This window comes from Trichomycterus rosablanca, chromosome 2, assembly GCF_030014385.1.
Source record: "Trichomycterus rosablanca isolate fTriRos1 chromosome 2, fTriRos1.hap1, whole genome shotgun sequence".
Taxonomy (NCBI): Eukaryota; Metazoa; Chordata; class Actinopteri; order Siluriformes; family Trichomycteridae; genus Trichomycterus; species Trichomycterus rosablanca.
The window spans coordinates 15,541,424-15,554,537 of record NC_085989.1 but is presented as its reverse complement, the minus strand read 5'-3'; the positions used below and the strand labels follow the sequence as shown (position 1 = coordinate 15,554,537).

The 13,114-nt window shown below is 41.6% G+C and overlaps 2 protein-coding genes across 2 annotated transcripts in view; one reads left to right on the top strand and one right to left on the bottom strand.

The window, feature by feature from the left end:
* The window catches only part of smarcc1b (SWI/SNF related, matrix associated, actin dependent regulator of chromatin, subfamily c, member 1b), a 31,688-nt gene extending 30,812 nt beyond the window's left edge, over positions 1-876 (bottom strand). The window contains exon 1 of the mRNA XM_063011896.1: positions 694-876. Within this exon, the coding sequence (XP_062867966.1) occupies positions 694-870 (177 nt within the window). The 5' untranslated portion in view covers positions 871-876. The remainder of the gene's footprint in view (positions 1-693) is intronic.
* Positions 877-7,250: 6,374 nt separating this feature from the next.
* Positions 7,251-13,114, top strand: part of LOC134330662 (KAT8 regulatory NSL complex subunit 1) — a 29,532-nt gene continuing 23,668 nt past the window's right edge. The window contains exons 1-4 of the mRNA XM_063011886.1: positions 7,251-8,582; positions 12,030-12,171; positions 12,778-12,851; positions 12,939-13,107. Coding sequence (XP_062867956.1) covers positions 7,372-8,582; positions 12,030-12,171; positions 12,778-12,851; positions 12,939-13,107 — 1,596 coding nt within the window. The 5' untranslated portion in view covers positions 7,251-7,371. The remainder of the gene's footprint in view (positions 8,583-12,029; positions 12,172-12,777; positions 12,852-12,938; positions 13,108-13,114) is intronic.

Genomic DNA, 13,114 nt, shown 5'->3' with positions numbered 1-13,114 from the left:
TTACAGAATCTCTTCTATAAATCAACCATTCCATAAACTGTATAAAATATACCATTAGCTATTTTCCCTAAATCAGCTAGCATAAAGGACAAAGGTTAGATGTGTTTGTGAACTATAATGAGAAAGTGCGCTGAATGACCATGAATGAAGAGCAGTGTAAGTATCAGACATTATAAAACGGATAGTTCCGGTCCTAAAATCTGATTGGCTGAGCCGCGTTCGAAGCCGTTGTAAAATCCCCGATAAACGCACACCTATGACCACCTCACATCATTCCATATTAATACGCCACTGAATAGAAAAAGTTAATGTTATTTTCGCCCTCATGTTGCCTAGCAACACTGTTAATCTAACTATTTTGCGTCGCGGAAGAATGCTTTATTGTAAGTTTATACACAATAAATACATTTATGAATTAAACATTGTTGTATTTATTATATTTTATGTTGACCGCCGTTTTATAAAAGCAATAAGCCACTCGAGACCGTGCATTACTGTTATGATTTTAGCACGGGGAAAGAAGTTTTAGGCACTCCGCTTCGCGTCGTGCCAAAAACGTCATCCCCGTGCTAAAATCACAGTAATGCACGGCCTCTCGTGGCTTATTGCTTTAGTTCAACACTACAGCCGCTAGCAGCCTAGCTCATCTATAGCTTTTAGCTAACACTCTAAAATTCCGCAGCTTCTTCTAACCTTTTTATAATGCTTCCCAATCCAGCTGCGAACGCTTTCAAGCTGTGCAACAGTCTCTGCACTCTCCCAGTACTCAATACACGGGCCTCCATCTTTCTTACGGCTGAACGGGGAGTTGGTGCTGGATTTACTGCTAGCAGATCCTGCAACCGCAGCTCCCGCGGCTTGAGTCGCCATTGTTATTGAGCCCTACTACCGAAACCGATTAAGCCGCGGGAACACGTGATCTCGCGATACTTCCATTTTTCAAACGTTGCTACGTTTTAAACCCGTAGACTGAATCAAAGCCGTTTCTTATTCAGTCTTCTTGACTAACCGCATTGTACTGGTAAGGGCAGCTGTGGGTCCTGCGCTATCAAAATAGTGGCCGAAAAGCAGGAATACACACTAATAAAAAATACAAAGCGTCGCAGGGCAACACATACTAATAACCACTTATAGACAAATAAAGGTAATTTAAATAGAGTATCCAGTCCCCACCTGGTATGTTTTTGGGAGGTGGCAGGAAACCTCGTATAGATGGTAAGAACATGCCAAAGTCATCACAGAAGCCAGGTCATCAAATAAACCGTGTTACCATGCAGCACCCACACCTTTCAAAAGCCGTTTCAAGCCATGGCTTTTAAGAATGTAGGCTAATCCTAATAATTTGTGTTCTTTACAACAACTGCCCATTCTGACCTTAACTGAGGTTATAAAGAAATCTAATGTAGTTTAGATTTTAGCTAGCCCTCTGTAATGATACATACTTAACTAACTGTTAATGCCTTTAAAACATATGACATACCTTTTAGCACATTTAAGTGCATGTGTATTTGCCTTGGTCATGATTTGTGCATTGCTAATGATCATGGCTCAGTCTAACAGGTGTAGCCAAACTTGCCCTATTTAAGTAGGCAATAAGAGGTCACCAGCTGAAGTCAATCATAATCACTAATGAGGAATTAGTAAGACACAAATTCACAAAATGTGACTCAAAATCACAAAGTAAAAAGGAGTATTTGCACAATCATTTAGTCACAAAAACAGTGTCGTGCTAAACTGGAAAATAATTAAGAGAAAAGTTATGATGCTGTTTCATTGTACTGTGCATCTATGTTAACTTTCCATTGCTAATGATCATGCTCAGTCTAATAGGTGTAGCCAAACATATCCTATTTAAGTGAGCAATAAGAAGTCACCAGCTGAAGTCAATCATAATCACTAATGAGGAATTAGTAAGACACAAATTCACAAAATGTGACTCAAAATCACAAAGTAAAAAGAAGTATTTGCACAATCATTTAGTCACAAAAACAGTGTCGCGCTAAACTGGAATATAATTAAGAGAAAAGTTGCACACTGCAGCTTTAAGATAAATCTGCCCTTTTGTATAGTGCTTTAAAAAACAAAACATAAAATTTTTTGTGTTAAATGACACAGTTGTTTGTAATGTAAAACCAAAATAAATTAATTGGTAAATTTTTTTTACATTTTTCAGCATTTAGCAGACGCTTTTTATCCAAAGCGACTGAACACGATGAGCAATTGAGGGTTAAGGGCCTTGCTCAGGGACCCAACAGTGGCAACTTGGTGGTGGCGGGGCTTGAACCATCAACCTTCTGTTTACTAGTCCAGTATCTTAACCACTGAGCTATCACTGCCAAATTTATTCACGTCTCATTTTCTGGCTTACTTTACTTGACAAAGGCACAAAGAAAATATTTCCAGAGAAAAACAACGTTAGATGTAAACACAGTAAATACAGTTATAAAACTGTGTTTTAGTGTAACGACATAGCCATGACATACAAACGATATAACGACTTAAAATACCACGTTTTATGTTTTAAGAAAAGAGTGGGCAAAAAACGCATCATAAAGAAGAACCAAAAATTAAAAAGCAATAAAAATCAAGGCTGGTGAAGTTTTAAGATTGGTTAACCAGGTGTATTTATTGTAAATTGTTTAAGATACAAGAACTGAAAACATTAACAAACAGAAAAACCCAACAATTAAATAAAATAAAAAACGACTTGCGTGTATCCATTTGCAGAGCTAAGAGTTGATCCAAAAGACTCTTTGGTCGACATTTGGAGTCATTTCAAAACACAAGTGAACCGGCTAAAAAAAACTGCAATGGTGTTAATCCACACCAGTACAGAGAGGTTAAAGACAATGGGTAATTAATTATATTAATTATATTACATTAATTCACAAGGTGTAGACATGTATGATTTAAAGTTGAAATTTGGAACTGCATTCATAAGTAAGAATGTTAATTACTGCTTTTAATTAAGTTAAAACACAAAAGTCTAAGACGTGCAGTAGTTGTTTTGTTTTTGGAATGAGCATTTCAAAGGGCCCTTTGAAGTAAATGACTTTCTTTAGTTTGGAACGATCAGTGGGCAGCTTCACTTCAAAGTCCCCTTTGAAGGACGGAGGCCTTTATAATGGACCACAGCCACACTTTTGCAGTTTTTCCACTGATGGTCATCAGTTCCTCAAAAGGTACAGTGGCTGTGTCGAGATGGAGCAGGTGTTCACAGTAAAACAAAATGTGTGTCTAGGCTAGGGGGAATATGAAGGGGTGTTATGCATCCAGATTTTTAAATTTCAACTTTAATTCATCTATATCTACACTTAGACTCAGCTTTATTGTCATTCAACCACATACAGTGGGGCCAAAAAGTATTTAGTCAGCCACTGATTGTGCAAGTTCTCCTACTTAGAAAGATGAGAGAGGTCTGTAATTTTCATCATAGGTACACTTCAACTATGAGAGACAAAATGAAAAAAAAAATCCAGGAAATCACATTGTAGGATTTTTAAAGAATTTATTTGTAAATTATGGTGGAAAATAAGTATTTGGTCAATAACAAAAGTTCAACTCAATACTTTGTAACATAACCTTTGTTGGCAATGACAGAGGTCAAACGTTTCCTGTAAGTCTTCACCAGGTTTGCACACACTGTAGCTGGTATTTTGGCCCATTCCTCCATGCAGATCTCCTCTAGAGCAGTGATGTTTTGGGGCTGTCGCTGGGCAACACAGACTCCACAAATTTTCTATGGGGTTGAGGTCTGGAGACTGGCTAGGCCACTCCAGGACCTTGAAATGCTTTTTACGGAGCCACTCCTTCGTTGCCCGAGCGATGTGTTTGGGATCATTGTCATGCTGGAAGACCCAGCCACGTTAAATCTTCAATGCTCTCACTGATGGAAGGAGGTCTTGGCTTAAAATCTCACGATACATGGCCCCGTTCATTCTTCCATTAACACGGATCAGTTGTCCTGTCCCCTTTGCAGAAAAACTGCCCCAAAGCATGATGTTTCCACTCCCATGCTTCACAGTAGGTATGGTGTTCTTGGGTTCTTCTTCTTCCTCCAAACACGACAACATGAAACACAAAAAAGTTCCATTTTGGTTTCATCTGACCACATGATATTCTCCCAATCCTCTTCTGGATCATCCATATGCTCTCTGGCAAACTTTAGACGGGCCTGGACATGTACTGGCTTAAGCAGGGGGACACGCCTGGCACTGCAGGATTTGAGTCCCTTTTGGCGTAGTGTGTTACTGATGCTAGCCTTTTGTTACTTTGGTCCCAGCTCTCTGCAGGTCATTCATCAGGTCCCTCCGTGTAGTTCTGGGATTTTTGCTCACCGTTCTCATGATCATTTTGACCCCACGGGATGAGATCTTGACCCCAAGGGAGATTATCAATGGTCTTGTATGTCTTCCATTTTCTTACAATTGCTCCCACAGTTGATTTATTCACACCAACCTGCTTGCCTATTGTAGATTCACTCTTCCCAGCCTGGTGCAGGTCTACAATTTTCTTCCTGGTGTCCTTCGACAGCTCTTTGGTCTTGGCCATGGTTGAGTTTGGAGTCTGACTGTTTGAGGCTGTGGACAGGTGTCTTTAATACAGATAACGAGGTCAAACAGGTGCCATTAATACAGGTAACGAGTGGAGGACAGAAGAGCTTCTTAAAGAAGAAGTTACAGGTCTGTGAGAGCCAGAAATCTTGCCTGTTTGTTATTGACCAAATACTTATTTTCCACCATAATTTACAAAAAAATTCTTTAAAAATCTTACAATGTGATTTCCTGGATTTTGTTTTCTCATTTTGTCTCTCATAGTTGAAGTGTACCTATGATGAAAATTACAGACCTCTCTCATCTTTCTAAGTAGGAGAACTTGCACAATCAGTGGCTGACTAAATACTTTTTGACCCCACTGTACATGATAGAACGAAATACAGTTACCCAGGCCTCTGTGTGTGTGACATGAATAAGATAAGAATAAACTAAGATAAGTATAACAATAGAATAAACTAAGAAACTAAAAAGCACAAGTAAAAAGTAGTTACATTTTAAAGTATTGCACAAAAAACTGAACAGCTTATGTTGTCTAAAGTGAATAATTGCAAAAAGTATAGCAGCAAAACTAAGCAGCAACAAATCACGAGATGGTTAAGGTGACTGTGCCAGTTGTGTAGTGTTTATAAATGGTTGGTAAGGTGTTTAATAAATATGTAGGTTGTTAGGATGTATGTTTATATAAGGTGCATAGACAGTATATGGGGAGTGGAACAGTTTAGCAGTCTACTGCATCCGGATAAAAGCTGTTTTTCATTCTAGATGTTCACCTTGTGAATTAATGTAATATAATTAATATAATTACCAATTATCTTCAACCTCTCTGTACTGGTGTGGATTATCATGGTTGCAGTGTTGTGAGCCGCTTCACTTGTGTTCTGAAATGACTCCAAATGTTGAGAGTCGACCTTTATTTCTCAAATATCTAAATTGAAGAGTCGACTCCTTTGGATAGATAGATAGATGGATGGATACTTTTTTGATCCCAAAGAAAATTAAAGCCCCAGTAGCATAATACAACAAATAATTAACAGTACAAAACAAAACAAAAGCAAACAGAAAAACTAGAACTAAGTATTTCTTGTAATTTATATAAAATGAATAACTGGTAACTGTAATGATGCATGAGGGATGGTTTTAGTGTAAAGATTGAATAGTAATTAAATTATTAAATAGTAAAGAGACACGTGACAATATTGCACAATGAGGTCAATATAGCCATATATATATACATACACATATACATACACAGTCTTTAGCTACAGCCAGCCGTCCCTGCCTGGTGGAGTTGTACAGCCTAATGGCTCTGGGTACGAATGAGCAGTAGGTACATGCGAATCGTTTTTTTAATGTAATTGTTGCTTTTTTCTCTGTTAATCTTTTTAGTTTATTGATATCAAATTAGTACTATGATGTGAAAATTTGTTTATACCACCAAACTAAAAATTCAATACGCTGTTATTAAAAGTGCGAGCGCGTGCACGCGCTGATGTGCGTATACATGCATTTATACATTCATATAAAGTGTAAATCAGGTACAAGTGCTGAGAAGACGGAGCAAAAAGTCATAATAACGTTATACGCCGCGTCCCCTGTTCTGACTTTTGTGTCTGTCGTACTTTTTCCTGCCCTTGTAATTCACACAAGAACTGTTTATCCTAAAAAAAATAGGGGCTATTCTAAGAAAAAAGAATGCTGCATTATTTTTTACATTATTATTATTATTATTATTACCGTATAGGATCCAGTTCTGTAATATAGGCATAACTAATCGTACATGTCACATAGTGGTGGTAAATTCGGTTCATTTTATGGACTCGGGTTAGTCTGAGTCACTCAGTGATGTGATTCGGTTCACTTGAGTCACTTGTACTGACATCTTGATTGCGATTGATTTACTGCATGAAAATACATCCAAATATCACTTATTTTCCGTGCACTCAGAGCCAGTGCGAATCAGAGGACTCATAGGATCCGGGTTAATTGAGATCTCGGACTCGTGATTCCTGATTCAGTACGAAGATTCGAATCCTTAACCGAGGCGATTCAATTATTCTTGTTCTCGGCCAGTAAACATCCAAAAATTAATAAAATTGCACGAACTAACTCTGCAGTAAACAAGGAGCAACAACAATCAAATATATTTGTAATAGTTTCACCGTGACATGTACGATTAGTTCTTATTACAGAATCGAGTTCTATACGGTAATAGAACAGGGGACGCGGCGTAACGTTATTATGACTTTCTGCTCCGTCTTCTCAGCACTTGTATCTGATTTACACTTTATATGAATGTATAAATGCATGTATACGCACATCAGCGCGTGCACGCGCTCGCACTTTTATTTCTGGTTGAACTGATAAAAAATGTTGATTTTGGAAAATTAAAATACGACCCGTTTTTCAATTTCTGCTTATTTGTTATTTGATTTTTGATCTTAAAACGAAAAACGAATAACGCTCCGTTTTCCAGTGTTGGTTTTTGAAACGAAAAACGAAAAACGACCCGTTTTCTAACTTTGGGATTTAAAGTGAAAAACGAATTACCAAAGGTACACGGACCCATACTGCATCTTTAAGGTAAATCTCCTGCCAAGATCAGCTTTTGTACTCAACATTCCTCCTATTCCTTTTGAAGGCTGGGCTAACGAACTGCGCATGCGCGCTGCTAACAGGGAGTGCTGGACGCGGCCAACAGTGCAGAGGAGAGACGGGCTGATCCGAAGACCCGTCTTTCTTTCGAAAAGAAAGAAAATAGCTGGAACAAAACGCCGTGTCTTTGCGCATCCCGGTCGACCATGCTGGCGATCCGACGATGTATTACTACTGCAATCGGAGTAAAATGAGCGCAGCCGGGCCCGCGGCGGAGGGTCCGCAGAGCTGCTGCGGCGGCGGCGGCGGAGGAGGAGCAGTGGAAGGAGCAGAAGAAGGAGGAGGAGGAGGCTGCGGCGAGCTGGTGAACGGAAAGGGCGACCGAGAGATCCGCCAGACCAGCAAGAAGGCCCGATCAGTCAGCCAGCGGGAGAGCGCCACCTGTAATGCCGCACATGCGACACGGAAATCGCGCGCAGAAGACGGCTCGTTGTTGAACGGCGTGAAGTCCGGGAAATGCGCAGCGCACGGACAAGAGGATCATGGATATACCGTCATTAATCCTGAGAGAAACGGGGGGTTACGGGGTTCGAACCTGATGGAAGCGGGTAGGACGACGACGCGCACCGGGATGCGGGCGTTTCAGAAAGCGGACGCCGCGGTTAGCAAGCGTCGGGGCTGCAGTTTCAGCCGGGCCTCCAAGAGGGCGTGTTTCTCCGGAAATCTAGCAGGAAATGGACCGAACCTTGCGGAGACGTTTAGAGACAGTCGAGAAGAGGGTTCAGATAAAAACGACCGTGTGGAAAGAGCTGAAATGAACGCATGCGCATGCAGCACGACCAAAGGGCGCGTCAGGCTGTACCGGGTCCGCTCCTTTCTGACCGGACTCAATGGAAACTCATCCCAGCTGACTAACCACGAACCGTGCGAGTTAAAGCAACCACAGCGACCTAAAAGCATGCACAAATCCTCATCCGACAGCCTCCCTCTTTCCCCCAGTGAAGCCCCAGATGGAGGATCTAGCAGCCCGGTAATGAATGGTACAACGTGCACCAGAGTTGAAGCAGGTGCAACAGAGTTAGGCAGCATAAAGCAACTCGAAGAGGCCCACGGACAGGCCAAAAAGCGGCAGTTGCAGCTCGAGGAGCGGACCGACACCTTATGGAGGCGACTCCATGCAGTCCAGGTACAGCAGGTAGAACGGCATGTCGGTCAGCAGCTGGGTGACCTGCGCAAGGCCATCGTGGCCCCGAGATCCACAGAGCTGAGCAGACTAGCGCGCAGCTGCAATGAAGCGCTCCGACCAGCAGAGGTCGCACTGGACTCTGATCACACCGCCAGCAGCTCTGGGGGTAGCAGTGGCAGTGAGGAGGAGGAGGAGGAGAATGATGAAGAATCAGGGAGGCATGGCTTACCATCACATGTCAAATCAGGGTGAGAATACATACAGGGGTTAGTAGGTACTCGTATCTTGTGCACATAGTGGTCACTGTATGAGGTGCACCTGCAGTCAATGATTGTTTTAAACTTTTACATTAGTGGGATGTAGCAAGAAGGTCTTGGGTTCGATTCCCAGTCTCGGTCTTTTCTGTGTGGAGTTTGCATGTTCTCCCCGTGTCTGTGTGGGTTTCCTTCGGGAGCTCTGGTTTCCTCCCACAGTCCACAGACATGCAAGTGAGGTGAATTGGAGATACAAAATTGTCCATGACTGTGTTTGATATTAAACTTGAGCTGATGAACCTTGTGTAATGAGTAACTACCGTTTGTGTCATGAATGTAACCAAAGTGTAAAACATGACTTAAAATCCTAATAAATAAATAAATATATAATATTAGTGGGATGGGATCACCCTAGAAGATGCCTACTAATACTCACTGGCCATTTAATCAGCTCATGACACATCACTATGCCATCATGACTTTGCGATTATTGGTTTTAATACTCACTGTTCACTTTATTACATCATGTTACATCACTATGCAGTCATGGCTTTGCAATGGTTGGCTGCACAAATGGATAAGCTCTGTCTTGTGTTGCTTGTAGCAGATTAGCCCATGATGATGCAGTCTATGTGGGGATTCTTGGTCTGATTCCTTCCACAAGTCCTATCCTAACATCGTCTTCAATGTTGTCATGAGGTTGTCATCACATGCCCAGATTAACATAACTTGCGTGACTTAATGTGGTTCAGTAGCTCATTTTCTCTTACACTTGTCATATAGGTGCAGCCACTGATTCTCAGCCCTGTCAAGCACTTCTAACATCCTGACAAATCATATGTTATTTGGTCGATGAACCAGTTACAGCCCAACAGTGACACTGACATGTTAGTGTGTGCATGTCTATGTGGTGCCAATATAAATCTATTAAGCATTTAGACTTATCCATAAGCCAGCAGCAGGCTTTTTGTCAGAAACTGCTCACGATAAAGTACAAAAGACTAATTTACAACAGCATGTACCAAAAATGTAGTAATCATAGCAGCTGTTCTGCAACTGGGCTCCAACAGTAAAGCAATGTCTTAAATTGGACAAAAAGTGAACAGTGGTATGGTTCTGTTCCATTGGTCATATGGTGGCCCTTTTCCATTAATGTGTAATGTGATCCATTTATTCTGTTAACTGCATTATATATATATATATATATATATAGTTGCAGTCACCTATTGTCATATCTTTCAGTGTGCAGAGACCACAAATGATGGAGACTGTTAGGGTGGTGGGTCATTTAAGCACACAGTAACAGATTTGTAGTAGTGGTAATGTTTTTGGTGCCGGAATCAGTGACATTAAGTAGACTCCACCAGCCAAGATAGTCCTTCGGTCAGAAACTGGCCACTGATGAAGGACTGTTAAATCTTTTGTCATGGGTGGCACGGTGGCTAAGTGGGTAGCACTGTCGCCTCACAGCAAGAAGGTCCTGGGTTCGATCCCCCGGTGGGTAGCACTGTCGCCTCACAGCAAGAAGGTCCTGGGTTTGATCCCCAGGTGGGGAGGTCCGGGTCCTTTCTGTGTGGAGCTTGCATGTTCTCCACGTGGGTTTCCTCCGGGTGCTCCGGTTTCCTCCCACAGTCCAAAGACATGATTTGGTGAATTGGAGACACTAAATTGTCCAAGACTATAACCCTGTGAACTGATGAATCTTGTGTAATGAGTAACTACCGTTTCTGTCATGAACGTAACACATGACATTAAAATCCTAATAAACAGACAAACAAATATTTTGTCATCAATGTAGGTGTTTCCAAAAACTGAGCTTCACTGTTGCACTTCTGTGTTGGAATCAATGCTCAGCTGTCAAAAATGTGGTCAGTGGTAATCCTTTTTTTATTTCTTGTTATATGACTATTAGATTTTAAATAACAACGTATAATATACAATTTTATCAATGGCACATGTCTCAATCACTATCCCTTTCTGTTTGGATTGGTAGAGGATGGTATGACATGTATGGTATGTGACCCTGCTATGAGTGTATTTGGCACCAGAAGTAGTCTGCTGAACAAAAACGTTCAGCTAACAGTGTCCTCTGGTAAGAAACTACCCCCACACTTTGTGCCAGGAAATATATGAATGCTCTCTAGTTGTACACCTACAATATTTCCAATAAAGTGGCCAGTTGAAAAAAAAAACGAACTGTGCTGTACTTTAGACAATCATTAGCACAATGGCAATGAGTGACCATTTATTTCTCACAGAAGGTTGTGACATGGAGGAGACAAGAAGTGACATTCACATTCAGACTAATAAAAATAATAAATCCTGAAAGAAATCCAACAGTTTAAGTGATCCAATGTTTCCCTTTAATTCTTAAATACACTTGATTCCTTTTAAACAGTCTTTGACAGTTAAAGGGACACTTATTACTACTCCCAGGTGGAAGTTAGTGGAGTTTGCATGTTCTCCACATGTCTGTGAGGGTTTCCTCCTGGTACTCCGGTTTCTTTCCACAGTCCAAAGACATGCAAGTGAGGTTAATTGGAGATACTTAATTGTCCATCACTGTGTTTGACATTAAATTTGTGAACTGATGAATCTCGTGTAACCAGTAATTACCTGTTCTGTCATGAATGTAACCAAAGTGTGTAAACATGACGTTCATAAATAAATACTTACTGGAGAGTAGATTAAACACGGGTTAAATAGCATATCATGATAATGACATCGTCATGATGTTGTAATTGCTGTGAATCGTCCTCTCTTTTTTGTCTTATGGGGGTTCCTTTCCACTGATGGATGGTTTAGTGCATCTGTCGACAAGTAAATGTGCAACATAATGACAGTACATGGTGTCATTTTTGCAGTATGGCTAATATGATGCCATGTTTGTTGACCCATATCAAGCAAACATTAAGCTTATTGCCCATCAAATGTTATCACACTGAATAGTGTGCCAAAATGGTACGACCTGTTTATCCTGTTTGCTTACTTTGTTTAGAGATTTGCTGTTTTGTTGCATCAGCCTGTTTTGATGTACTTTTTGGTACAGTAACATACTCTTAAGGGCTCAGGTGGCACAACAGAAAGCATTTGCTGTCATCAGGACATTGCAGGTTTAATCTGTGATTATTCCATGCCCCTCTATGACAGGAAATGCAGTGTAATTGTTCCTGTTGTCTGGTTGAGAGGACAGACATTCCTGTCTCCCCTTTCAGCTGAAGTGACTGAACAGTCTGAGACATCTGTGAGCCTGAGCACAAAAGTGTGCAGTTAACACCCTTAACATCCCCATGTGCTTTGATCTGTAGTGTTTGGCTTCATGTGTTTGAAAAGAAGCCCCTTGCCAGCTTTAACCCTCCATGTTGGTAGACATTGTCTTATACAGGGAGAGTAAGCAAGTGGAAACTGACAGATAATACTTGTTTTTTTTTTCCTTTTCAGTCACATAAACAAAGAATGGCAGTGGATGAAGGAGAGGGCGTGGCTTGGGAGTCGATGGGTGTGGTTACAGGCTCAGGTGTCTGAGCTGGAGTATCGAATTCGTGCTCTTACTGCGCTCTACACGCACCTCAGACAGGGCAAGGTACCATGTCGCTCTAACCCTTGGTTTATCTACTTTTACTATTATTTTACCTAAAAATGTATGTACAGTTTACACAAATGTTTTAATCTGAGTCATGACAAGCAGTTTCATGATTTGATTTAGCAGCGGGATATTCCACCAGCACACCAGCGCTGGGATTCTGAACTGCTCGAGTTCGAATCTCAGCTCTGCTGGGTGCCCCCTAGTAGGCACAATTAGCAGGGCCTGCAGACAAAATTGGCCACTAAAAGTCTGCTGGGTGGGAAAAGACCAGACTGGAAAGGGGGTGGGTTTTTCGCTGCTGTGTTAGGACCCTGGTTAATAGCTCGAGGCACCTGTACAGATGTGGAGGGATGCAAAGATCAATGCTAACTCTCTGTGAAACTAACCTCATGCGCGAATCCACGGAAGTATGGGCGAATAACCATAACGTCAGAAGGAGTGTGATCCGACGAGGTCAGGGTCTCCAGCAGTGGAGAACACATTGGCTATGCTAAATTGGGAGAAAAGGGGAGAAAATGCATAAATAAACTAGCAAAAAATCCTGGAAACTGCTTGTTAAAAGACATATTAATTCAGCAGATGTCTGTTTTTGGGCTTTCACAGCTGAGAGCTGCTCACTCTGTGCCTGAAACGCCCCTCAGAGCACCGAGACCCTCGCCTGCATCCAATGACTGCAGGTCAGGGAACACGCAGTTGCACATGCACGAACGCACATAGCCCCACTGCAAAAGATCTGTGTCCTGATGTTAGATATTGTTCTGTAGGTCATTATCTGCTGGAGATCCTCTCAGGAAGAGGCTAACAGAAGAGTCTGCCATCTCATCTCAAACCCTGCCCAACCCCAACTCATCTGCTGCACGGGTTCGTCCGCTGCTGCGCCAACGTCGTCACAGGCTTATCCGGCTGGAGCAATGTACCGAGCTCAGGTCAAAGGTAAGTA